The following is a 26814-nucleotide window of genomic DNA, read 5'->3' as shown; positions in this document are numbered from 1 at the left end:
CTATAGTAGTCATCCATTAACCAGGCAAACCCCCTTCTGAAAACACCTCCTACTGCCCCATTTAGCTGATTATTGCGGAAGCCAAGATATTAGCCAAAACGTTAGTTCTCCGACTGACCCCATACCTTTCTAAACTAGTACACCCGGATCAATCGGGATTGATGCCGGGAAGAATCACAGCCCTAAATCTCAGACAACTACATAGCGCACTAGGCAGCAAACATACCATATGGGAGGATGCTGCCATACTGTCCCTTGACACAAGGATGGCCTTCAACTCTGTTGAATGGCCATGCCTCTTTGCAGCCCTTCAACATCTGGGTTTCAGGCCTAAAATCTGCTCATGGGTCTGCCTACTATACACTAACCCTCTCGCACATATGGTAGCTAACAGACATATCCCACGTGAATTCTCTTTGGGACGCGGCAATGCTGCCCGCAGTCACCACTCCAGTCCTAGAGCCATTGGCTGGATAAGAGGAGACCCAATAATCTGCGACCTTCGCTAGACGGAGGGATGGGAAGACCGCATATCCCTCTAAGCGGACGACATTCTGGTATATATAGCATCCCCCATGCAGTCCTTTCATAGACTACTAAACATATGTGAGGTGTACGGGACAGTATCTGGGTACACTATCAACTGGGGGAAGTCTGTACTGTATATTCTACATGGAACTTATAAAGTGTTGCCAAAGAACTGCACAGCTAAAGTAGTAACGGACAGCTTCAAATACTTAGGGATCCAGGTTACGTCCAACCCGGACGACTTCCTAGCGCAAAACCTCCAGGAACTGCTGCAGAGATTGAGGCGAGTTGCTAAACATTGGTAATCGTTGCCACTCACCTTCCGATGCAGGGCGGCATTTTTTTAAATGATGGCACTACCCAGATTTCACTCTGCCCTCCATAACTCACCCTTTCATGTCCCTGTGTCATATTTCAAAGTAACAGATTCAGAGGTCAACAATCTCCTATGGGATGGGAAACCTGCCAGGATAGCTGCGGCAAAACTGGTTAGGAGTTGATATAATGGTGGTATCGCACTTCCAAACGTCCAGACATACTACTGGGCCTCTCAATTAGTAGTGATTAATCAGTGGGTCCACTCGCCCCACACTGACCCCGCATACTGACTAGACATGCCCTGGGAGCAGGAGGGATTAATAGAGTGCTCTATAATAAGAAGCGAACATCAGACCTTCTGGGACTGACTGCACATACGGTCCACATGTGGCACACGGTAACAAGACACCTGGCATGGAGAGATAAACTGACACAGCAAACCCCACTATGGGACACTGGCAAACTACGCACACTAGGCAAGAGTAAGGGGTTCCAAAAATGGGATGTAATAGGGATCTCTCGTCTGGGTGACCTCTGGAAAGGGGGAAAAGTCGTCACCTTTGCCCACTTACAAGAACAATACGAAATGGACCCCACCAAGATGTTTCGCTACATGCAGGTCAAACACGCACTAGAGGCGGCCATTCCATTAGATAATACCCTTCCTGAGGCCGCTCCCTTAGAAGACAGATGACTAACGGACTACATGGGGAAAAAATCGATTTCCTTCACATACCCGAAGATCGTGAACGATCAGTCAGACCCTATGCAAAAGCTCTGGGTAAAATGGCAGAATGAGGTGGGCGAGCTGGATGACACGGACTGGCAGGAGACTATGGAATCTCCTAGGGTAGTGGTGGTTTCATCTAGGTTACGCCTTATACAACTTAAAGTGCTACATAGGACTTACTTTACTAGTGTGACATTATGCAAAAAAGGGACAAATCACTGATCAGCACTGCACATGTCAGTTGTGGTGACATAGACACCTTTTACCACACACTTTGGGAATGCCCAGTTATTAAACTTTACTGGACAGCAGTAATGAACACAATCACTAGGGTTAGCACCAACCAGGTCCCACCTGAGCCCAAATGATGTCTCCTGAATATCTGGGAATCAACTGATTAGAACCGCGCAGTCCAAGCTTGGGCAACACTTGGTATGATGATAGCAAAACAAAATATAGCCAAACATTGGGGGGTGGCGGTAGCCCCAGTTCTTGACAATTGGTGTAGAGATATGGACATGACCATGGTGGCCGAAAAAGCTACATTCGTCCACAGAGGATGCTCTAACAAATGGGAGAGAATGTGGGGTAAATGGAATACCTTTAGAGGAGGGATATGTACCCTACCTTTAGAGGAGGGATATGTACCCCCCAGCAATGGACAGAGGACAATGGTGTATAGGAGTTCTTTATCTCCAAGGGTTCCCCTTCCGCTCGCAGGGTGCTATCAGCTTTCACCAGTATACGACCACCAGTCTGTACATCTGGAATCTGGGTCCGTCTCATTGGCGATTTTTTGTTCCGGGCCAAACTCCATCTTCTCTTCTTTCTTTGCTCATGCCATGCATGGTTATGATCCGTCTGTCCGAGAACTTCGGAGTCTATCCAGAACTCAGCCTCCTGCGGAGTTTCGTAAAAGAACACCTTTCCACCATATTGCACTTTTAAGTTTTGCCAGGAAGAGCAGGCTTAACTCCCAGTAAACTGTTACAAAGATCCTGCACATTTCTTGTGTAATCTGGGTAGATCTGAATCGGTTTGTGTTCATAATGGGGAGGGCCATGTACAGACACATATTGTAGGATTGCGTCCCTATCCCTGTGGTAAAAGATTTGCGCTATGAGAGCTCAGGGAAGTGCTCCCATCTGGGGGACCGGTCCCAAAGCACGGTGGCCCCTTTCGATAGTAAAGAACTTGGAGAGGTGGACAGGGCAAAAACGCAGTGGCAATCCAGTCCTCAAGAAAGAGTTCAGCCGAGGGCCTCTCTGCTCGTACAGGTAAACCAAGAAATCTCAGATTATGTTTTCTGGAGCAACCCGTTGCATCCTTTCTGCATGACTCCATTTGCGCCACTTTGGTTTGTAGTGTCTCCACCACAGTTTGCACAGACTGTACATTTTCACAAAGTGAAACTACTTCTCCCTCAGTATTTGTGACTCTTTCTGTGACTTTCTGAAGGTGTAGTCTTAGGTGATTAATGTCCATCGCCATCCTGTCTATTTTGTACTCCAGTGCCCAGTATGGCCTCAAGGATTTCAGCTGTGCCTATTGTCTGTTCGCCACATCCCTCGCCCATTTAGTCTCCACCCTCCTGTGCCCCCGTTGCAGGGCCGGGGACAGTATATTGGATTATTTTGTTAACCTGGGCCTCCCTCTGGGGCTGGTCTTTAACAATTGTTATGTTATGTTATGTTATGTTACGTCTATTTATTGTGCGCACAGCGACTCCAGCCAAGGAGCGTCCCGGCGCAAAGACAAGGTAGCTCGTAACACAACGGGATGTAAAAAGAGGCAAATAACAGCTAAAACAGGAACAAGGACAAAAAACAACTAAAACAGGAAGGTTTTTATCGCCTTCCGGAAAGTCAGAAGGTCCTCCAGCAGGCGGATTTCAACAGGCAAGGAGTTCCATGCTGACGCAGCCAATACCCTAAACGAGCGGCCTCCCATGCGGCTAAGCCTGAATCTGGGAACCACCGCAAGGGCCAGACCTTGGGAGCGAAGGCGACGGGCAGGAACATAGAAAGACAGACAATTCGACAGGATTTCCGGGCCTGTACCTCTCAGGATTTTAAAAGCGAGGCACAGGACTTTGAAAAGAATACGCTTCCTAACCGGAAGCCAGTGTAGGGAGCGAAGGACACCTGTCACTGAGCAAAATCTTGGTAGGCCGACAATCGCCCTCGCCGCAGCATTCTGAACCCGTTGCAATCGGGTTAGTTCAGCCTGGTTGGCCCCAGCCAGGAGAGAGCTGGCATAATCCAGGCGAGAGATGATAGTGGCCTGGATCACCAGCTGCCTGGTCGGGGCGTCAAAGAACTTGAGAACAGGTCTCAAGCCCCTCAGAAGATCGAAACAGCAGGCCGCAGTTCTTTTCGTATGGCCTATGAAGGAGAGGCCCGCGTCCAGCCATATCCCCAGATTTTTCACTTCCGATACCGGGATCTGAGTGGGACCCAACTCTGGAGGCCACCAGCGGTCACCCCACAGCTCCACTCCCTTCCCGACTACCAATACCTCTGTTTTAGTGGCGTTTAGCTGAAGGCAGTTGCCTGTCAGCCAACTAGCCACCGCCTTCAGTCCGGACTGAAACCTGGGGGCCTCAGTTTCCGCATCCCCGCTGAGCGTAACCGCCAGCTGAGTGTCGTCGGCATACGAGACCAGGGTGAGGCCCCACTGCCTGGCGACATCAGCCAGCGGTCTCACGTAGAGATTGAACAACGTGGGACTCAGCGAGGACCCTTGCGGAACCCCCATGGCCAGTGGATGGTAACTGGACTTGAAGGGAGGGATGGCAACACAGAAGGAGCGGTCGTCTAAGAAGGAGCGGAACCATTGCAATACCACACCGCCAATGCCAGTCTCCTCGAGCCGACGCAGGAGGATGCTGTGGTCTACCGTATCAAAGGCGGCGCTAAGATCTAACAGAATAAGCGCCGCCGTTTGACCAGCATCCAACCTTGCCCGGAGATGTTCCACCATCACAAGTAACGCAGTTTCCGTACTGTGCCCAGCACGGAATCCGTTTTGTGTGGGGTCGAGGGCATTGGTCCGAGTCAGATGTTCAGACAGGGCCAAATTGACGTGGGCTTCAGTGATCTTGGCTGGCCAGGGTAGCAGCGAGATGGGGCGATAGCTTTCAGGCTTCGAGGGGTCCAGGGTAGGCTTTTTAAGAATCGGGGACACCACGGCTTGTTTCCACTTAGATGGTACAATTCCCGATTCCAAGGAGAGATTGACAAGGGAGCATACAACTGTACGCCCCATAAAAGCTTGGTCTCGAAAGAGAGCAGGCCTTACTGGGTCAGATGGAGACCCAGATTTAACTTGCAACGCAAGTTTGTCAAAATCATCCAAGGCAAGGGGGGGGAAAGCAAGCAGTGTAGTCTGATGGTGAGCCCGATTAATACTTTCCACAGTGGACCCTATGCTAGGGAATGTCCTATAAATGGCTTGGACCTTCCCCAAAAAGTAGGAAGCAAGGGATTCACAATGGGAAAGGGAGCTTACGGTCATAGTGGTAGTCCGCTTCGCCATAAGTTGTTTTACGGCCTTAAAAATAGCCTTCGACGGATTAGGGCTGTTCCGGAATTCGGTAGCATAGAAGGCCGCACGAGCCCGGCAGATAGCTCGGTGGTAGAGCTTAACGGACCTGGTATATTACCTTTGATATGGCCAGCATCAGTATACCTGGTATTCACTTGGTCAGATCAGATGCCTGGTTCCTCCTTTCCGCTATGGGGTCTGTAGTCTCAGAGCGTTAACCGTATCAGACTCCCCAATCAGCAGTCCAAGGCCTGCAGCAACAATGCGTAGCCAACTTCCCTCCGATCAGCAAGTGACTTTCGGAGTTCCTTGTAAGAGCTGTTCTCTGTCACCCGGCTGCACCATCTATGTAGGCCTTCTGTCGGAGTTTGGCTTTGCTGACCAGCCTAGGTTAAATGATAGTCCATTACCCCTCCTCAAGGGCATTTTCCCCAAGTTTAGTATGTTCGGTGGGTTCCTGTGTTGTTTTAGGGTTGTCTTTTTGTTATTGTCACTCCTTATTTGTTTATTCATGTATTTTCCTCCTTTATTCTTCTTAGGCTTTCTTTCCCCCCCCCCCTTTATTTTCATGTTGTGCCTGTCATGGGGGTTACTCCACCCAGTCTGACTCCTTCCCCCTTAGTCTTCAGGGGCAGGAGATCTCCTCTTTGTCTGCCGTGCTTATCTGGGGACCAATTTGAACAACCGCTCCAAACTGCTATGGGTCCCTTGCCTGCCAAGGTCCCACGTTCTTCCAGGGGAGTATTCTCATTCTGGGGGCAGCCCAGGGATCCTCTCTTCACTCTGCCTCCACCACCTGTATCTGCAGCACCGCCGTGGATTGCTTTGATGTGTGTTGGGCCCCTCCCCCAGGCCTCAAACAAGGCTTACGCAGGCTTTCAAGCCGCAGAAGGGGGAGGATTGCCAGCACACTGGAGCCTTTATTCAGCCACATTTAGCTATGCGGTACATTCAGCACCGGCTCCTCAAGGCCACAGGATCCGCCACAGCAGGGGTCATCAAAATTCTTCGTGACTAACCAGGACCCTGGACCATAGAATCGTCTCGAAAGGTTAGTATGTGGCACTGGAGCTTCCAGTGAGCATGCAAGTTGTTTTTTGGGGTGTAGTTACCAGCAGGCTTTGCCAGGATACAGTAGGATATTTATATTGGGACGGGAGCTCTGTGGTAGCACGTCTAACTGCCCATCTCACTAGCCACGCCCCCATGTTAATGTCAGTGTTTAGAATAGAGAACGTACTATACAATTGCAATAGAGTTAGGTCTTTCGCATCTTTCGGGATCAAGACTATTACGGTGATAATAACTCCAACAGTCTCTCCAATATACAGTAGGGAATTAACTGGTATAAATCAGCCAGGATACCATCTGCACTTGGTGGCTTACTGTAACGGAGTGAGGCGGAATGTATCCGAGGAGTGGTGGGCTCCCGGAAATGACCCTGTTGTGCCTCCTTCCTTACAGAGGGACCCCTGGGAGACCGGACTGGACGACCTGGATGAGGAACACGGCGCCTTTAAGTGGGCGTTCTCGGAGGAGGAGGAGACCACTCCTCCTGTGTACGTCAGTGAGCTCGGACTGGTTAAAGCACAGGAAGTAATGCACGAGGGGTGTGACATCACCCCGGAGGAGGAGAAGGCGAGGAGCGGCGACGGAGAGCGGTTTGGGAGGAGAGAAGAAGGCGATTGCGGAGGACAACGAAGAAACCCCGAGGAACATCCCGGAGGAGGAGAAGACGAGACCAACGGTGTGCCAGGAGGCCAACGACCCCGTGAGCCGCCGTGCCACTCTCCCAGGGGAGGAGCGTGGCTGACCCAGGTACGGCAGCGTATGGCGGTGTGGGCGGGAAGAAAGCTTGTGTAAATAGAGTAAATAGCCCCGTGTTCGTTTGTCCCGCGTCTTCCCCTTCCTACTGTTTCCTTTACCCCGCGTTTAACCCTCACCTCCTGTAGCTTCCCCACGTCACCGACAGTAGTTGAGCTGCACGTTGAACACTGGTGACCCCCTCCCTACCTCACTACACACGGTCCCAAAAAGGTGCACTCCCCGGAAGACAGCTGAACTAACGGTTCCCTCTCTGTTGGTCTTCCTTTTCATGGGATCCGGAGCGGCGAGCCGTCCTCCCTGACCAGACCTAGAAGAAAAAGCCCGGGGACCTGAAAACGGAGAAGCGAACACCCCTGCTGCCAAAACGGATCCCAGCCAGTTTGCCAGGGAAAGACTCACATTTAGAACCAGGAGAACTTTAATGCTCAATTCAAAACGTGCAATCACAATAAAACCCTCTTTGCCTGCAAGACCCGGTGTCCATCTCGTCCCTAACGTGCAACCTGGTACAACCATTAGACCTGACCCCGACCCTACTACAAGTGCTCCCATCAACCCTGGTCCACCAGCCCAGGTTACACTTACCTTTCTGCATACCTCTAGAGCCAACTTTAGTTCTTCCAAGTCAAGAGGGCATTTAACTCTTGCTCTTTGCTCGAGCAAGAGCATAATAACATCTATTCCTTGTAAATAATTTTTAATGACCTCTAGATAATATCCATACATAGAATATTTATTTCTTAGGTCCCTTATCTCGCCTGGGCTATTTTCTTAGAGCTGTAACCCCTTCACCATCCTTCACTCCTGCAGCACTTGCTTGATCCGGGGATTGTAATTTTCCTGGTGGGAGAAAAGGGTAGGGTACCACCAGTCATCATCCTCTGGCTCCTTGTCTGGGTCCAGATCTCCTTGGAGACCGACAACACTTGTGGTGGGTTTGTCAAGAGATCCCTGACAACTAGGATTTAGTCCTCATCCCTTCCTTTACTCCTTTGGTCCTGGTTGTCTGAGGTATCGGGAGCCAGTGATGTTCCCTGAGGCGTGGTGTGAGTTCTGTGTGAGAGGATGAGGATTAGTCTGCCTGCCAAGTTCTAGATGGTTTGCAGTCTTCTAGTGAGTTGCTTGGTGATCCCGGTGTAGAGTGTGTTCATAACTTTAATTTAAAATCCACTATTTACTACAACGTTTTCAAAAAAGTTCTTGATCTACAAAACACCCCAGTAACTTGGTGTTAATCCATATCAGTTCTGACTAGCTTTACAGGCCAACATACTGCTTTGTTGCCCAACACAAATTCCAAACCGTTTTTTGGGGGGAGACATCTCATATCACTCTGTAAATAATTGTTAAGTCATCAGTTCTCAATAACTAATGTTACCAGTCCAGTGTCCTTTAACATGCTGTTCCCTAGAAAAGAATCAGCCTTTTAAATTTTCTTTAAAGTAGTCTTTAAGACATATTAGTAATGACCAATGTTGCTTGCCCTATATGCTTTATAAAGCACAGTTTCCCACATTTACATAAGTGTCCTAAATTCAACACTTCACTCCATATTCTCCCTCTCCCCCAAATTAAAGCAGCCTATAAGTTACAACAATTCAGACTGATGTTACTATCCAAGCAATTACACCATTTCTCTGGGGAGACTCCCATAGCCCATGTAAATAGATCTTCAAGTCATATCAGTTCTGGCAAATTATACTGAACCAATGTGCTTTATTGTGAATATTTTTCATTATTTACAAAGCAATATCTGGGAAATATTTTCTTGAACTGAGATGTTTAAACTATACTCATTTCAAACTAATGGTATTGTTTGATTGGGCTTTATGCCCCAAGGTACCCACATTTTACCCGTGGACCAACTTCAAACCTGTGACCTACTGAGGCTATTTGCAGCACTTTTCAAATATCACACTCATACCATATGAGCAGTCAGCTGTCCTCAATGTGTCTGACTTGCTTCAAATGGCATAATATTCTGGGAAGCCACTGTCAGAGATATTGTCATTATAGACTACAAAAAAGTTCAGTGAGGTAACAAAATAATTCCTTTAGGGCGATGGAACTTTTTTAATAAACAATATACCAAATTGTTCATTATCTGACGCACACACAGAAGCTTATTACATTTTGAGAATCCACTTTACTTTTAACTTTTTTAGTCATTTGACAGACTGTCATACAAAAAGCATAAAGGGTGTGAACAATTAGTTAGTGACTGATGTGACATTTAGTGAAAAAGTGAAATAACTGTCAGCCAAAACACAAACACATAAATGACAAAAAATGGTAAAACATATTTATACATATATCTCTGTCCAGGTAATTAGGCTGGGGGTCATCTTATTGTGCATAAATGACGGCATGTTCGGAGACCCTTCACGTTGAGGTACAGTACTGATGTCAGACAGGTTGCAGAGGGGACATCCCACAACAGAGAGGGAAAGTCAGTCTAGGGACGGTTGTGTCACAGAGTGACACAACCGGCAAACTTAACATATTCATCTCTGGAACCTGTTTTGCTACCTTTGCTTGCTAGTGCCACTGTCTCAATCTCACCTAGGTATTGCTTGTACAATCCCCAAAAGCCCTTGGGACAATTCTGGGGAGGTAGAAGCTCACTACAGATGTCAGATTGCGGATCACAGTTTAACATATCTGCTCTCCAATCACCTATCCATGGCATTGGCCCTTTGGTCCAGCGCATGGCAACCCTACGCTTTGCTAGAAGCATACCCATCGCAACTAGCCTTCTGAAGCTTCTATCAATTTCCATATCATACCCAAGCAAAGCTAGGAGCGGGTTTGGTACTAGAATATGTCCCGTAGTATCACGAATGATAGTGAAAACCTCACTCCATTATTTCAAAATATCAGGACAAAGCCATGCAATATGTAAAAACACTGCTTCCTGCTCCGCGCAGCGATCACAATGGGCAGAATCGCGCAACCCATAGCGGAACAGCCTAGCGGGGATATAACACTCTATTTATGTATTTAACAAGTATTAAGCAGTGTCTACCGTTTAAGTATATGTGCTTTGTGACTTTGGAGCAATACCTCATAATCATCAAGGATCAAATCCAATTCTCTCTGCAAGTCTTGACGGGCCTTAATGCATTGTGTTGTTTTGGGTTCTAATGAAAGCGAATAAAGTATGGTTAATGCATTGTGTTGTCTTGGGTTCCAATGAGAGCGCATTAAATAAGTGCCAGATGTAGGTAGGCTTTTACCGGTCGGTAACGGCCAAAATCAGTCATTACCGACCGGTAAAATCCTTTTCCTATGTAGGGGGCACGTTTACAGATTCGGTAAATAACGAATCGGTATTTACCGATTCGGTATTTACCGAATCATCTTTTATCGATTCGGTATTTACCGAAATCGGTAAATGAAATGTAGGAAGCACTTCAAACAGTGCTTTTGGGCTCAAAGGATTCGCTATTTACCACCAACTATTAGTTGGTGGTAAATAAGGAATTCCTATGTAAATGCATAAATGTGCATTTACACCTGTGCCATGTGACAGACATACATGCCCTTAGGGCATGTATGTATGCCACATGTGCACACCAGCACTAATCAGAGGTGCAACAGGGTGTCAAAGTGACAACCTGCCACCCTTGAATTTTCTGGTATTTACCGAATCGGTAATTACCGATTCTGTAATTGACATTCATTCCTATGGGCCCATAGGAATGAATGGCAAATACCGAATCGGTAATTACCGATTCGGTAAATACCGAATCTTACCGATTCGGTATTTTTTACCAAATTATTATCTACATCCCAAATACCGATTCTGAAATACCGAATCGGTAAAATTCGGTATTTTAGAATCAGTATTTTCGGATTACCTACATCTAGCCCTAAATATGGTTATTAACTTTCTGGGGGAACCTGCACAAATGATATGCGTGGGCATTGCAGGAGACTCCTGCATGTCGTCCCCCTGGAGCTCTCGCCATGCGTGCCTGGCTCTGATATACTGAAATTGGTCAAGTGGCATATGTACCGGACCATCTTTGGGCAAGCCGTCAAAGCTTCATACAACACCATCGTGGAAGAAGTCTCCTATCTTTAATATACCCCGTGCTTTAAGCAAACGGTGAACGCGTTTTTCCATCCCCCTCTGGAACCAGGAGCACCACTCCAACAGAATCAACGGTTAATACATGAGAGCACCCACTTGATACTCTAATAACCTAGGCGAGGATACAAGGTAGAGTTTATAGAGGCCAAGACTCCGTTCCATCTAATAGGAGGTTTAAAGAGGGTCTGTGGTAGAGTTTCGAGGGCGTTTGCATTTGTCTTTATGTAAAAGTGTGGTAATTCCCGAGGGCCATGCATCCCGCGATATGCATGGGAAGCTTGCACTACTAGACAATATAACTAGGTCTGGAGCCCCAATGTCTCCAGCAGAGTAAGGTAAAGTCAACGTGTCACACTTAATCCTAGGCTTCATTGTGGCCCAAGCTAATTTTATCATAAGTGTGCACAAGGTAGGTGGCATGGCAGCAACATAGGGATGTTTACAAATAAAATTAATAATCTGGGGAAGAACACCATTTTAATAATAGAAGTGCGTCCCAACAAGGATAGAGGTAGTCTGATTCAGCTGGTGATATCGTCCTCAAATTTGGAGATAGCCTTCCCATACTTTTCTGCGAGTACTATATCGGGGACAGTGGGAATTTGTATCCCTCGGTATCGAATGGGATTTGAAGACCACTGCATAGGATAATCTAATCTGTTGGGGTAGTAGCAGCAGTCTAAGGAAAAATCAATGATTTTGTAGAGTTAATTTTGAGGCAAGACAATTGCCCAAACTGTACGACCTCCGACAGAATAGGATTAAGATTCTTACCCAGCTTCCATACATAAAGCAGTGTATCATCTGCATAAGCCAAGAGGACCAAACTATATCCCGGGTCCGCATTCTCATGTGGCTATGGTACTCCCGAAGTGCACAAGCCATGGGTTCAGCCACAACGGCATATAGAAGAGGAGATAACGGGCAGCCCTGTTGATTGCTCCCCGAAATGGCAATGGGAGCCGTAACCATATTACCCAAACGTATCACAGCAGTAGGCAGGAAATACAACACAGTGATCAGTTTTAAAAAGTTCTTGCAGACTCCAATTCGCCTCAATACCCCCTTCATTAATTCCCACCCCACAGAGTCAAACGCCTTTTTGGCATCCAAAAAGACAGCCGCAGCTTCGACTTCCATATTAAGTTGATGGATGGCACCAAAAATTGTTCTGAGGTTGAGAGTCAAATTGAAGCCAGGGACAAAACCGGTCTGTCATGGTGACCCACTGGGGGGGGGGGATCAATGGGGTTAGACGATTTGCCAAGATTTTGGCAAATATCTTCGTGTTTACATTTAATAGAAATAGGGGTCTATATGATGAGCCATCTATTGATGATTTCCCAGGTTTCAGCAGCATTATGTTCAAGGCCCTCATGCATAGAGGGCGACATAACCTCGGATTTGTTATTTATTTATTTGCATTTTATATTATACTCGAGTACATTAACCACAGGATATTTTGTACATAATAACTTTCAACATTTGGCATGTATCTTTTAGGTCTTTACAGCATAGACTTTACTGAGGTTCCATGATAAGATACATGTTTAGCACCCTTTGACAGGTTAAAATTGGCTAGCAGCTGATTCTCTGCATGTATCACGTGTACGTATTTGCTGTTTTTATTAGGATATTGAAGATGCAATTCTAACATAAAAATTACAAACAACTTGACACATCAAAGCAGAATTTTACAACTCTTGCAAACCCCTCCGTACCATTCCCCTCTCCTCCCACCGGAGGCCCTTCTGCTGGGATCATCATGTCAATGGTTCGGATTTGCCTGTCCCTTAGGCGCCATTTCAACTGCTCATCTGGGTCATTGGTGTTGTCCTAGTGGTTATTACTATCTAGGAAGTTCATCGATCCTGGTTCATTCTCACCCCCACTGGTATGCCCTTCGTGCAGGATGTTCCCCCCTGGCTCTTGCCCTATGTGTTGTAGCCCCACCACCAATTTGTCCCAGTTTTGTGCAATAGGGCATTTGTCCTGGCCGGCTACACCTTTTCTGTGCAAACCCGTGCTTGCTGCTTGGGCCAAAACCAGAACTGATCGCTTCCAGCCTTCTGGTGAGGGAGGATGTTTATTTTTCCACCTTCGGGTAGCCAGTCCTTTTGAGATTTTGAGGCCTAGATTTATAAATCTGAAAGTAGCTTTAAGCTTTTTGGATCTGGCAAATACCCCCATGTGTGTAGTCATGAGCGGTCAGTGCAATCCGAAAGGCCAGCTGTCACCTCCTGCCAGTATTGGTAAAGTGAGGGGCAGAACCACAGCATGTCAAGGAGGTCCGCTCCTACCTGCTCGCAGCGAGGGCATGCAGCATTAGTTAAGTCGAAAGTATTTGTTTATCTTATCTGGTGATAGGTATGCCCTGTAGACAATGTAGAACTGTATGATGCGTAATTTGGCATTTTGTGGGATTTGTACGGCACTCGCTAAGATCATGTCCCATTCCTTATTGTCCCATGGCCTACCTCTGTGAAAGGCCCGAACCCCCATTGAGATGGATCCAGCACATTATGGCTTTCTAGATGTTTAGATAGTTGATTGTTGACCAACGATTCCATGATTTTACCAAACAGGCGTAGGAGAGAGATTGGTCAGTAGTTGGCAAGCTGTTTAGGGTCGGCTGTCGGCTTTTTTAGTATTGGTCCGATTATGGCCTTCATCCAGTGTGAATGTACGGTGGATTGCGATAGTGAGAGATTGAAGATTCTGGTCAAATTGGGGAGAAGGGCAGGTCCGATTTTGGATAGAATCTGAGAAGAGGCCGGGTCGGTCGGTAATCCAGATTTAATCCTGTTCAGAGCGAGGGATACTTCTTCCTCTGTGACAGTTTGAAATTCTCTGAGGGAGGTTGTGTGCCAGGGAGTAATCTCCATGTGTATCTGTTTAGGTGGTGTGTCGGTTAACTGGGGAAAAAGTTTATGAAAGTCGTTTATCTTATTTACTAAAAAGGATGAGAGGGAATCGACCCACTCATGGGAAGCAATATGCGATTGCTGGCATGAAGAGGGATTGGTGAATTCCTTCACTATTTTGTACAGCTCTTTATGGGAGTTGGAGGCCTGATTTATTTTGTTTCCCAGGTAAACGTTTTTAGCTGTGGCTATATAATCCATATAGAGCCGATGTGTTGTTTTGTAGTGTTGTCTGTCTGTTGCGTTTTTTGTATGTCTCCATTTACGTTCAGCCTTTCTGACGGCAAGTTTATCAATTTTTCGGTCTGGGGTGAAACAGGGGGAGAGTTTATTAGGGCATCTAATTTCCTTTTTAGGGGCGATTGTGTCTAGGGTCGTGCTGAAAGCTAGTTCAAGACAGTAGGGTTGCCTTGTTTGGTGGGCTATCTCCGAAGGGGAGAGGGGAATAAAGTGAGTTGAAAAGGATTCTAAGTTTATCTTATTCCAAGGTCTACTTAGTTTAGGTTCTTTCCTGGGATGAGGTTGAGTCGATATTCTGTGTATGTGGAACCTTATTACATAGTGATGAGACCATAGGACTGGGAGTAATTGGTCGATCTCTACATTGCAGGAATTTGTGAATAATAGATCTAAGATGTGACCAGGGATATGGGTGGGTCCTATCACCAGTTGCTTTAAGCTTAATGTGTTCAGGCTGGTGGTGAGATCATTTGTGTGAGGATCCGATAGGAGTTCGGCGTGATAGTTAAAATCCCCTAGTAGGAGGAAATTATCCACAGCCAGGACGCGTGGCGCAATCGTCTCAGATTGCTAGAGAAGTGGGCTGTGTTACCGGGGGGCCTGTAGAGAAGGGTGCCTCTCCAGGACTCCTTGTTGATGTGCTCTATTGTAAAAATACAGATTTCGCCCCATTCTGCCTGAAGAAATTGTACAGTATGTATTTTAGTATTTGCTCTAAAGGCTATCGCTATTCCACCACCCCTTTTGTCTTTCCTATCTAGTCTAGTCAGCTGGTATTCATGAGGGAGGGCTACAGAGAGGTCGGGTAGTTAAGGATCTTGGAGCCATGTCTCTGCAATAAAGAATAAATCAGGCTTTTCTGAGTCCAGTAGGGACCAGCTTTCTAATGCGTGTTTCCGAAGAGAGCGTCCATTGCAGTATAAGCCAATCAGGTGTTTGGACTTTGGGGTTGTGGAATTTAGTTGGGGTGTTTGGTACTGCAGTTAGCTATTTTGGGTTGCCTGCTGAGTGGAGGGTACTTATGGGTTGTGAGACACATGGTCGGTTAGAAGGGGATATTGCCTACCTCCTGGGGGGGGTACTTTATTAAAAGAGTGAAGTTCCTGACTGGTGTACTGAAGGATAGCCATCACTGGCTAATGGAGAGAGACCCGCGGGCGAAACGGGCAGGGTGTCTGGCGGCGGTCATGCAGGGATGAGCTTGCCTTTGGCGCGCCGCTGCGTGCGTCCGCTGCTCGTCCCCTTCGTTACCCACTGCAACTGCGCAACTAGGTAGTATAGTTCCATATTGGGAACTGCCAGGCCGCCTTAGTCTGTGGGTGCATACAGCTTGCAGAATGCAGCTCTGTGGTGCCCCTTATTCCAGCTGAAGTCTCGGAGCATTTGTTCCAGCTCTATGAATATTTTGGCATGGACATAAACAGGCAGGTTTGCAAAATAGTACAGTAATCTTGGTAATGTTACCATTTTAATCAATGCTATTCTGCCCACCACATTTAACCCCTGAAGAGGGGGGCTGAGCTGGACTCGTCATGACTCGGCCCACTCCTTTAGAATGCCGGCACAGGCGGGGAATTCTCCGCGCGTGGGAGGGCCGCGGCAGTTATCACGAGCTCAGCTCGTCATGAGCACAGCTCCACTGTGCCTCATGACTGGTTCAGCTCCTAGTTTATTTGAGACCGGATGGAAGAAATAGCCCTGACCAGGTTGCCTTCCAATATGTCTGATGGACTATGGTCACGTAAATGCCCAGGTATCGGAAGGAACTTGGCTGCCATCTAATGAGTACATCATTGATAGGGTCCTGGGCCTCAACTTTAAAGGGATAAAGGCACGTCTTACTCCAGATCGCTTTCAAACCTGAAAGCCCCGCAAATTGATGTAGAATCACTGCTATAGTGTCTGGTACATTATCCATGGGCAATAGCTTTGCTTAATCTTCCCAATGGCTCCCAGCGCCAGGACACCTCGCCTGAGGTAGCTGCGACCTTTACAAATGCTGGTATAATTATTATTATATTGTTCGTCCTGTGCTGCCCCAAATGAAAGGTTGTGTATACAGTAACTTGACCAGACTGAGAAAAGCGGCTCCAAAGCCATATTGCCGGAGGACTGAAAAAAGGTAGGGCCATTCAAGTAAGTCAAAGGCCTTCTCCAAATCTAGGACCAAGCATCCCGAGCTATGCCATGAGTGTGTGGCATACTCTTGAAGCCGAGTCTCCGTATGTTAAGAGAGTGGTTACGAGTTTTCACAAAGCCATTTTGATCAGGGTGCACCAGTGACTGTACCAAAGAAGCCAATCTAGACAAAATTACAGAGGCAAGCATTTTGTAATCAGTAATGAGCAGCGCCAGGGGTCTGTAGGAGCCTAGCTGGTTTGGATCTCTGTCTGGTTTGAGGAGAGAAATTAACAATGTTTCACGTTGCGTTTCTGTAAGCATATGGGCTGACAGTGCAGCATCAGACATAAGGTGCGTCTCATGCAGGAGTACTATTTGAGCCTGGTCTCTCTTAAGAACAGAATATATTAAAGTACTGATGAGAGGGTGTGAGTATACCCTGGACATTTCAGGTGCATACCTTAGTAACCGTCATGGTGGAGGAGACAATATAATCAGAGAGTTGGTAGGCTGTAAGAGAGTGGCTAGCTCTTGTGTTGTTTCCCCTTGCGCGGTCCCATATCTGCTCCTGGATGCAATCTTCCATGTGCGTCCTTATCAGGAAAGATACCCCCTACATTAGCGGAATCTAGCTAGGCCCATGCAGCTATGAGGGTATCAAAGAAGTTTGTCTTGCCTTTTGTTAATACTCCCCGGCGTGCGGAGAACAGTGAATATTCAAGCTCAAGATTTCAGAGACAGCGTTTTACTTCCAGAAAAGAGTGTCGCTGTTTGTGTACTGCTACTGTGTCGTCTGGGAAAAGCATTACTTTTTTCAATTTGCTAATCGTATTGTTTGCAGCTTCCTTGTTTCTTGCAGAATCATATCTCTGTCTTTGTAGTGTAATACACAGAACAGGAAGGGTCTGAGGCCTGGTCCCATGGGGGTTGCCTCGCCAGGACCCTGTGTGCTCTTTCTATGGCAAAGTATTTAGTTAGTACGCCTTCAGGTAGCATTCCTTGTATCCAATTCTCGACATATGCAGTTCCGTCCTTACCTTCTGGCAAGCCGATCACTCGTATGTTGTTTTGCCTGGACCAGCCTTCAGAGTCTTCCGCCCTATGCTTGAGTATTTTCACTCTCGCCGACAGCTCATTCAGGCACTTTAAAGCTTCCTGCGCCTTTGGAGACAGCTCGTCTATGGCAATCTCTAGCGAGTGGGTTTTGTCTGTCAGCTTCCAGTGATCAGCGTGCAAATGGTTCAGGCCACTGACTACTTTATAGTTCTTGTTTTCGGGGGAAGTGTGAGTTTGCTCCATGGTGTTCCCCAGTTTCTCCACAAAGCCAACACAGCATCCAGTTTGCTTGACATGGGGTCTGTGAACGACTCCCCAGGTGTTTTATCTGTCTGGGATCGGAAGTGAAGCAGATGGCTAGCATGCCCGCCGGCACCAGAGCGGAGTCGGCCCATGTCAAACGTGTCGTCTGATTATATGATAGTAGGTTAATGTTCCTTGGCCCCATGGTTGTTATTGTAGCCCTGTGGTGCACGATATTGTGTTGCCAAATCCAAAGCGTTGTTCAATCTTATTGATCTTAGCTCACAGGGGTTGCTTAGCGTCTTCCTGTTCCAGGACATCTTCGATCATCAGGTCCTTATCGAAGGCCCCTCCTGATATATCCCACTGCCCTATGGGTTCATGGACGTGTCCGGGAGCACCTTACTTGGTAGCACAATATCTGTCAGGGCCTCTGGTTGCTAGCAGGATTAGTGGCTGCCTCACACCCACCTAAAGTAAGTGCTCTACACTCCCACTGTGGTGCGTGTGTGTCTGGAGTGCCTGGGCATGCACCAGTCCTACAATGTGGATGCACTTGCCAGATGGTGGACTGTGGTTCTTTTTTACTATGTCTAAGCGAGAACCATCTTCTCCCACCCGATAAAGTCACGCTGCTCAGAGATTTTGGCTTCACTCTCCGCCAGGTACAGCGTATGAAAATATCCTGAGGTTACGAACCTCGTGGTCTGCTGGATTGGTCTGGGCCCTGGCAGTGTGTTGAGGAGCGATGCCTATTGCCTTTTATTTATTAGATTGGCAGGGATCGCCGCTGGTGCTTACAGCCACTTTTTGCTGGCGGGGTGGTCTTCCTCTCTGTCGCGTTCTGCCCCTTGTACCTGGGTCCGTGTGGCGAACCTGTGTCTGGTGCCAAGGCGCAGGTTCCCTGTAGGCCGTGCCCACATAGATCACTCATGGTCCCTGGCTCACCCGCTCTGGCGTTCCGCTGACTCGCGCTGTTTAAGGTAGGCCCGGTCCTCCATAATAAGCGGGGCTCCACCGCGCAGCATGTGATGGCTCCCCACCGCTGCCCCAGGTCCGGTTGCTCCTTACCTTCACTGGTCTTTACGCCTTTCTGCCGATCTATGTGAGCCTGCCAGAGTTGCTGGCGCAGTTGCTGTTCGGCCTCTCAGTGCAGCCAGCTGTGCCACCTGCGAGGCCTTGGACTTGCCTGATCCATCCGGGCCGTGCCTCCTGGTCTCTCGTACTCTTGCCGTTCAAGACTGGTCTGGTCATCCACGATCGTCTGGCTCCGCCGCGCAGCATGCGATGGCCACCCACTGCTGCCCCAGCTCCGGTTGCTCCTCATTTTCACAAGGTAGTTAGGCTTTTCTGCCGATTGTTGCCGGCTCGTCAGAGCTCTGTCAGCGTGACTGCTTTTCGTCCTCTCAAGTGCGGCTTACTGTGCCTCATCAGAAGCCTCGGACTTGCGTGGTCTGTCCAGGCCCAGTCTCCTGATCACGCGTCTTGCCTCGGTCCGATCGGGTTAGTTTTTGTCAGTCACAGGTGGGTTATTGCACCATGTCGGCACACAGGTGCTCCCTGCCACCGTACTGCCACTTACGTGCCTCTGGTTCCGCTTTGGGCAGGATAAAATTGCAGATTATGGGGGATGGTTGGAGGGCATGTCCTCCATCTAAGCCCGCAAAGCCATGCCCCTTTAGCCATGTCTTCCTATAGATATATCAGATGAGGAAGGAATTGTTCCTGGTAAGTCTTATAAAAGGTGACTTTGAGCCCATCTGTACCCGGGGCACTACTCGCCCACATGGCTTTAAGCACTGCCTTGAATTCGCCGGGAGTGAGAGGGGTCATAAGGTGCTCCCTGTGTCATTAGAATATGTTCAAGGCAGTCTTGTATAGCGTTCCAGGTTCGTTAACCTGTCTCTCAGGGCCTGGAGCACTCCCGCATCCTTGGTAATAGCAATACCTCTAATGTAGACTTTAAAAGCCTCCCAGACAGTATCGAAACTATCCACTGAACCGATATTATTTTCAAAGAACGAATGTAGCGATGTCGCCATTTCAGTAGCGAACACTGGATCCAAAAGTGAATAAGGGGAAAATCTCCAGAGAAATGGTGCCGCTTGCCTTGCGGGTACCTTAATATCCAATTGGACAGGTGAGTGGTCTGAATATGTGGTAGCAAGAGGGGTACATTTAGAGACGTTCGAAAGCAAGTCCCTAGAGATCAGCCAATAAACAATGCGGGGATGAGTGTCATGAGGAGCAGAGTAGTGGGTAAATCCCTGTGTCAGGCAAAAGCTGCCTCCATGCGTCAGGCAGGCCTAAATCTTCCATCAAACCAATAATGGCACTGGCTGCAGCTGGGGGGCGACGAGAGGGGCCCTTGAGCGGTCCCTATCAGGATCTAAGATACAATTAAAGTCTCCACCCAATAGTAGAGTTGCATTTACATCCTGCATTAGTTGGGTGCCTAACAAGCGGTAAAACTGTAGGTCATCATAATTAGGACTATACACATTAACCTGTTTTAGGATTAGACTCTTTTTGCCATTTTGCTATTATGTATCTCACATTACGATCCGCCTCGGTTTCAAGTAGTGTAATCCCTGACTTAAAGTTGACCCATATTAAAACATCTCTAGCATGGGTGGTAAAACCTGCTGCGCAAATCTTGCCTTGGAAGTATTTATGTGCAAGCATGCCACTACAAAGCGGTAGGTGCGTCTCCTGGAGCAAAGCAACATCTTCAGAGTGCCACTTCAGATACGCTACAACTATCCGAACCTTTCTGTGGTTGTTTAACCCCCTGACATTACATGTTACAAATCGCAACTTCTTGTCCCTACTAGGGTCCGACACTGGGTCTGCCATATTGTTCATGGACCATGTCTGAAATGTTGTAAATGCATATTGAAAATAATCCAGCAATCAGTACAGGATCTTCAGAAATGAATATGCCGGTCTTACAACCCAAACAACCCCATCCATCCACCCACACTATGCCCTCCCCAACTGTGTATGGGTGATAGAACCCCCCTCACCCGTATGATGCACTCTAACTAAGAGAAAACAATTGCTTAAAGGAAAAAGCAACAACAACAAGAGCCATTAGCACACCCCTTGTGGTACACACTATTTGGCAGATGTTGCCTAACTTGAGGTTCACCCAATCCCGGCATTATGGACAGTATTAATAACAACATTACTACCATGATGAATCAAGTTTCATGCTCAATATGTCTCCCCAATCGCCCTCCCATCCAGCTCTATCTCCCCCAAGAAGGACTCTGTACACGTCTCAGCAAATTACGGACAGCGATCCGTGCAGGAACTGAGGAGATCGGTTGGCTGAATGGAATGCATCAACATAAGTTTCCCAAATTTAATCAAACTACCATGATGAAGGATGCAATATAGTCTCCAGCAAACCATCACCAGGCCATGTGGACCCAACAATGCAAGTGAGGATCGGGACCAGACCTGCCCCACCCCTACAGTGAGTCCTGCCCGGATCTCCCTCAGGAGCATTTCGAGGGGACTTCATTCCTCTTGTGTTGCAGTGTCTTTCACACCTCCCACATGCGGGCCTGATTTCGCAATATCTCTGCGTTTAAGGAACTGCAGTTTCCATCTGCGGGAACTCTCAACCTAGCAGGATACTTCATGTTGTACTCTAACTGAAGATCACTGAGCCTTCCTTTGACTGGTGTGAATAGCAAAGAGCATCCTGCACTTGCTGGGTAACATCAGGATATAGGGAAACAGCCATACCTTCGTATTGAAGTTCTTGCAACTCCCTGGCCCTCCAGAGCGCGCTGTCTCGATCTCTATAATTCAAGAGCCTCGCTATAATTGGGCATGGTGGCTCTCTGAGCACATGTCGCAAAGCCAGTGAACGGTGTGCCCATGCCACTACAAAAATATTAGAAAAATAGTCTCTACCCAGCAGTGATGTTAACAATTGTTTCACAAAGAGCTCCATGTTGGGGTTACTGGTGGACTTTGCAATTCCCACAATTCTTATATTTTTCCGCCAGGAGTTGGCTTCCAAGTACTCCGCTTTAGCTTACAGACTCCTAAGTTGTTTGTCTAACGCAGTGTGGGAGAGTGATGCAGAGTTCAACGTGTCTTCAGCATCAGAGACCCTTTTTTCAACAATGTCTAAGAGTTCAGTATGCTTATCTAACCGTTCATTACTCCTACCCATCTATTTTATTTAGACTACTCTGCAAAGATTCCAGAATTTGTTTTATGTCAGTGTTAGAAGGTGAATCACAAGTTTCACAGCCCGATTCTGAGGCGTTTTCATCTTGTTCCATCCGTCTGCTTGATTGCGCGGCTCGAAATTGCAGCTTAGTTTGGGAGTTTTCAGGCTTTCGCATGTTGACGTCCCTCAGGCCCTTACAACAATGCAGCGAGCACTGCTAGCGCCAGTGAACGACAGCCTCCCCAAACAAACGCAGGGCTCATAATGAGTCTGCAGGATGAGAGACCTTGTTACACCTGGACAACAAACTCCTACAATGGGGCTAAATGCGCGATTCCAGCATGCAGTGCTGGTCTCCCCACCCCATAGGCCCAGCCACAGCGCTAAGTTGTCTCAATGGGGCAGGGGGCAGCAAAAGAATTAACAGATCCAGGGGAGAGCGGCCGCAGTCAGACTGAGTCCCGCAGATTAGGGGAGTGCATAAACTGCCCCCAGTCCTTACCACAGGACCAGCGTGGCTCGAACCACAGGTCGACCCAGCCGTGGCAGCACCCAGCAGCTTATCGTTGGGGGAGGAGGCCACAGGCTTCGCAGGCCCCGAGACCGAACCGGGATCTGGGGATGCGGCACCAGCATTCACGCGACCAGAGTCCCTCGCAGTCAGCCCCGCCAGAAAGCAGGTCTGGAGCATATGCAGGCTCACAGCGTCCCTGGCAGCAACAGTCTCGCAGGCAAGGGCAGGAAATCACCGCAGCTCACCGCGTGGCCATATACGCACTGGTGAGGCAGCTAAGCCACAGAGCCCACAGCAAGTCCCGGGGCTATAACGTCTGACCGACCCCACACAGCGTCACCAAGTCTATCTCTGGCTCCGAGCCGTCCCCGCACCACGTATGGCGTCACTGGATCACCGCCCGAAGGCCTATCCAGGAATGAAGTGCTGCAGGCTCTCGGGTCCGATTTTGCAGGATCTTCAGTAGCAGGAGGGCACCGGGAGACCACAGTCAAAAGATCACGGTGCTTAAAGGACTGAAAGAGGTAGGATTCTGAATGATTATATGCCGGGACGGCAGAGAGGGTTTATTGTGCGGCCATCTTGAAGTCCGGCAAGTTCAACTTCCTCTTGCTTTATAATGACATCTTGACCTAAAGCAGGAATAAGCAGAGTAAAGCTCAATGTCTTCTTTCTTCAAGGTTCAAAAGAATATTCAATTTGTGAAATTGTATCTCCACAATTGAGTTGTGAGGCGTGAAATTTTGAAGTGACAGAGAAAAGGGTGAATGCAAATTAAGATACGACATAACATTAACTAAAAACAAGTGTGTGTCTTTTGGAGGATGGGCCTTAAAGCTACATGGTTGAATTAAGACCCAATCATCATCTGCCTATTTGAATTTTAGCAATTGTCCTCATTGTACACTATCCTCAATAAGGCACGTATGCAGCTATACAGAAGCGAGGGGGCACTGCTGCAGGGAGCGCCAAATGCAGCGGTACACAATCCTCAATAATGTACTTGTGGAGCTATACATAAGCGAGAGGGCACTGCAGGGGGAACCCCCAATGCAGTGGCACAATATATTCACAAAACACTTGTGGCTCTGAACAGACACGAGATGGCACTGCTGCTGGTAGCCCCCAATGCAGTGATTCCATATATTTAGATGCCACTTTCGTCAACGAGAAGATGGAACTGCTAGAAGACACTTTATCTGTTCTAGTTATTTGATACTAGCATGGCACTGTTCGCTAAAGCCTCGCACTGCAGGGAAAGGTTGCCCCTGGGCCCTGCGCAAAACTGAAATTGCAGGAATTATCCGAGCAGTTGGCATATGTGACATTGCCAAAGTCTTAGCGATCTGAAAGGGCACTGCTAAAAGGAGTTAACGCTGCTGGTGCACTGCCAGGGGAGCAGCTGACACGCCGGGGGTGGGGGCGGGGGGTTGTTGGGCCATAACACACGGCTGCCATACACTGAACACGGTCAGAAGATCACAATACTTCACAGTGAGTCACTGGCAGGGGCTGCAGAAAAAAACGGAGAAGTGAGAAGGCGCTGCGATGTGCGAAGCAAGTATGACTATTAAACAATGGAAATGATAATTGCAAATTGTGCGCCTCTCGACCTCCAAGTCGCTACTGAGACGTTATAGCTGTAACCAGGGTCGGGCTGTGTCAGAAAATAGTCCTAGAGCAAAAGTTGCCCTCATTAGTTAATCAGAGAGCGGCCCACGTTGGCAAATTGTGACAGTTTGAACTTTTAAAGAAATCGAGTATAATGGTTTTGCAAGGTATGGGCGACAGCATTAATTTGAGCTGGCTTCAGACAATGCTAGTTTAAATATCAAGGAAACCAAGAGTAAACAAGTTTCTGTACTGCAGTCGCTAAAGTGAAAGCGGACCGCAATCCACATTAATTAAATAAATGAAAACAAGTCGGATGGAGGTGGGGGGGGGCGGGGGAGCAGGGAAGTGAGCGAGTGGGAGGGAAGCGCTGGTGAAGCGTCGCACTTCAAGAGCCTCGTGGGTGGGCGGGGAAGCCAGCGAGTGGGAGGGAGGGAAGGAGCATATGGGGATGGGGTGTGAGTGAGGGGGAGCAGTAGCCTTTGATGTGCTGTGCGAGGCGGATTGAATGACTGAGGCCAAGCAAGCGCTGGCGAAGCGTCACGCTTCAAGAGTTAACAAGCAATGTGAGAAATCCGCAAGTTCAAGAGAGTTTGTTCCCTCCTATAGGTTCGAGCAATTAATCCCTGTGGGATTTAACAGCTCGACCTAAAAAGAACTATAACGGACAATCCATCTGATCCGGGTAAAAGAGTTCAGGGAAACATCAGAAGAAAAAGCAAACATTTTAATTATTTGTCAAATATATGTACATTAGCAATAGATAATTTCTTTTTAAATTTCCATGGCAGAATACAGGCTTATGCATTCAAAAAATGGTTATTGCAAAATCTCTAGAACCAAGACAAGGTACTATATAGGAGTATACTTATACGCAGAAAGAAAATTAAATGTGTCCTATGTATTTGTAAGAAATTACAGTTTAATAGAGGTCTCATTTGGACAAACCAGAATAGGAGTTTAAGCTAAAAGTCAAATCTGCTCAGGTGGAATATCCATCACAATGGGATGGGGCTTTTGATAATTGAGGGACGTGAAATAAGACTAAACAGGTGGGGGTCACAACAGAAGTAATTTAAAATTAAATTCTACTAATCACTTTATCTATATATATATATATATAAAAACGAAAGTATGTATGTCTGTCTGTTTGTCCTTTACGCATTACTGCACCATTCATCCGATTGCCATGAAACTTTGGGAAGTTGTGGAGTACACTCCCACAAATGTTTCTGGCATAACATTTTTTTAAATATCGGCCTCCTAGGGCCCTCATAATCTTTCGAATACTAATGTACGAACCAGACGGAAAAACAACAAATCTTCGGAGATCGCAGCAACGTGCGACGGGTAAGCTAGTTATAAATAAAATGCACAGCTTTTTAACAGGACAACAAGACAATTCAAATCAAATGTTCAGTACAACGACACATTTGTGAACTTAGTGAATTAATATAAAAGTGAAGGCTGTACTAAGGATTACTTTTCTGATATTAAACATACCTTAAGTTCATCCCTGAGAGAGCCTGAATAATAAGTGTAAACTGGCAATTGTTTAGATAAAACTGTTCGGAACCAGCCTTTCGTATCTTTCTGGACTTCCAGCAAAGATTTGTTTTTTCTAGGACCTTCTGCTTTGGCATTTTCCTAGGGTCAGAAAGAAAAAAGTTATACATAAAAATAAGAAGAAAGAGCAAATAGAGTTATTCAATAGTACAAACACGCCTTAGCAATGATCCAGATTACAAAATTCCTTGCTAGGTTAAAAAAAAGGCTAAATGCAACAAGGTATCTCATGAATTAAATATAAATCATAACGCTGTTGTGTACTTTCTTCAAGTATAAAATTATTTAGTATAAACCGTAGGCAGCCTAGAGAAACTCTAAAGACAGATGAAAAATGACAAGAGATGACTATGAAAACAAGTCTCTGCAAGGCAAAAGTTTCTGAATTGCTATTGTTGTATTTATCTCAAAACACTCTCTGTTAAACCTAGAGCAGTATTTCGAAAAACATTGCAGCATAAACCCAAAACTTGCTGCTCAGAGAAAAAGGAAATGACGTAGGAAATTAAGAGAATTACAGTCAGATAATGAAAGCTGAAATCATACACCACTCCTTTTAGAAACCAGTAGGTACAAAATCCCATTATTGCTCATACTGGCAGCACTTGCTCAACGGTATCTGTATGGATGCCCACGGTAGTATGTTGTACCATCCAAAGGCTAAGCAGCTGGCTGAAGTGCTATTTACACGGGGATGTCCCAAAAAGTGGTCCTCTGTATGGTGTAAGTGGAATGTCTACCGGGGAAATATATGTACCGCCCCAAATGTCCCCTCGGAGGATGAGTCTCTTTCTCCTTGAAACCCACTCCCGTTGTTCGTTGTATGTCCTAGATTATTTTGTCACCAAGATGTGCTTGATATTTTGAATCAATACCTCGCTAGTGTGTACTGAATTGCTGAACCGTTCATGTTTAAATGGAAAAAAAGAAGTGCTACCTACGACTTGAATGAACAGTCCAAAAATGCAAAACTAGATTTACAAGTAAGAAACGTTTCTTTATTGATCTATGATCTTCATTGACAGTCAAACATGACAAACATATCCGAAAAACCCAGTGGCTTCACAGATTGTAAAACTGAATAAAGGGGCAGCAAGAAAGATATAGCCAAGTAAGTTATATAGAGCAGTCGAGTGTGCTTTAGTGTGTTCTTTGGTGTCTGAATGAAAACAGTGCCTAATGAAAGTCTGACTATATTACTCTAATCCTCCACATACTAGATGTGAGAAATCGGATTACTGGTTGTGGGGGGTGAAGCACTACTCAAGCAGCAACTACAATCCATGTCAGGGTGAGGCACAA

General features: G+C 47.0%; 1 protein-coding gene across 2 annotated transcripts in view; it reads right to left on the bottom strand.

Moving 5' to 3' along the window:
* Positions 1 to 26814, bottom strand: part of RNF213 (ring finger protein 213) — a 2973532-nt gene that overhangs the window by 2166498 nt on the left and 780220 nt on the right. For both annotated transcript variants that reach the window (XM_078654076.1, XM_078654077.1), the window contains exon 13: positions 25450 to 25593. In XM_078654076.1, the coding sequence (XP_078510202.1) occupies positions 25450 to 25593 (144 nt within the window). The remainder of the gene's footprint in view (positions 1 to 25449; positions 25594 to 26814) is intronic.

Source organism: Lissotriton helveticus, chromosome 7 (assembly GCF_964261635.1).
Source record: "Lissotriton helveticus chromosome 7, aLisHel1.1, whole genome shotgun sequence".
NCBI lineage: Eukaryota > Metazoa > Chordata > Amphibia > Caudata > Salamandridae > Lissotriton > Lissotriton helveticus.
Note: the sequence above shows the minus strand (reverse complement) of the source record. Positions and strands in the feature narration are given on the sequence as shown.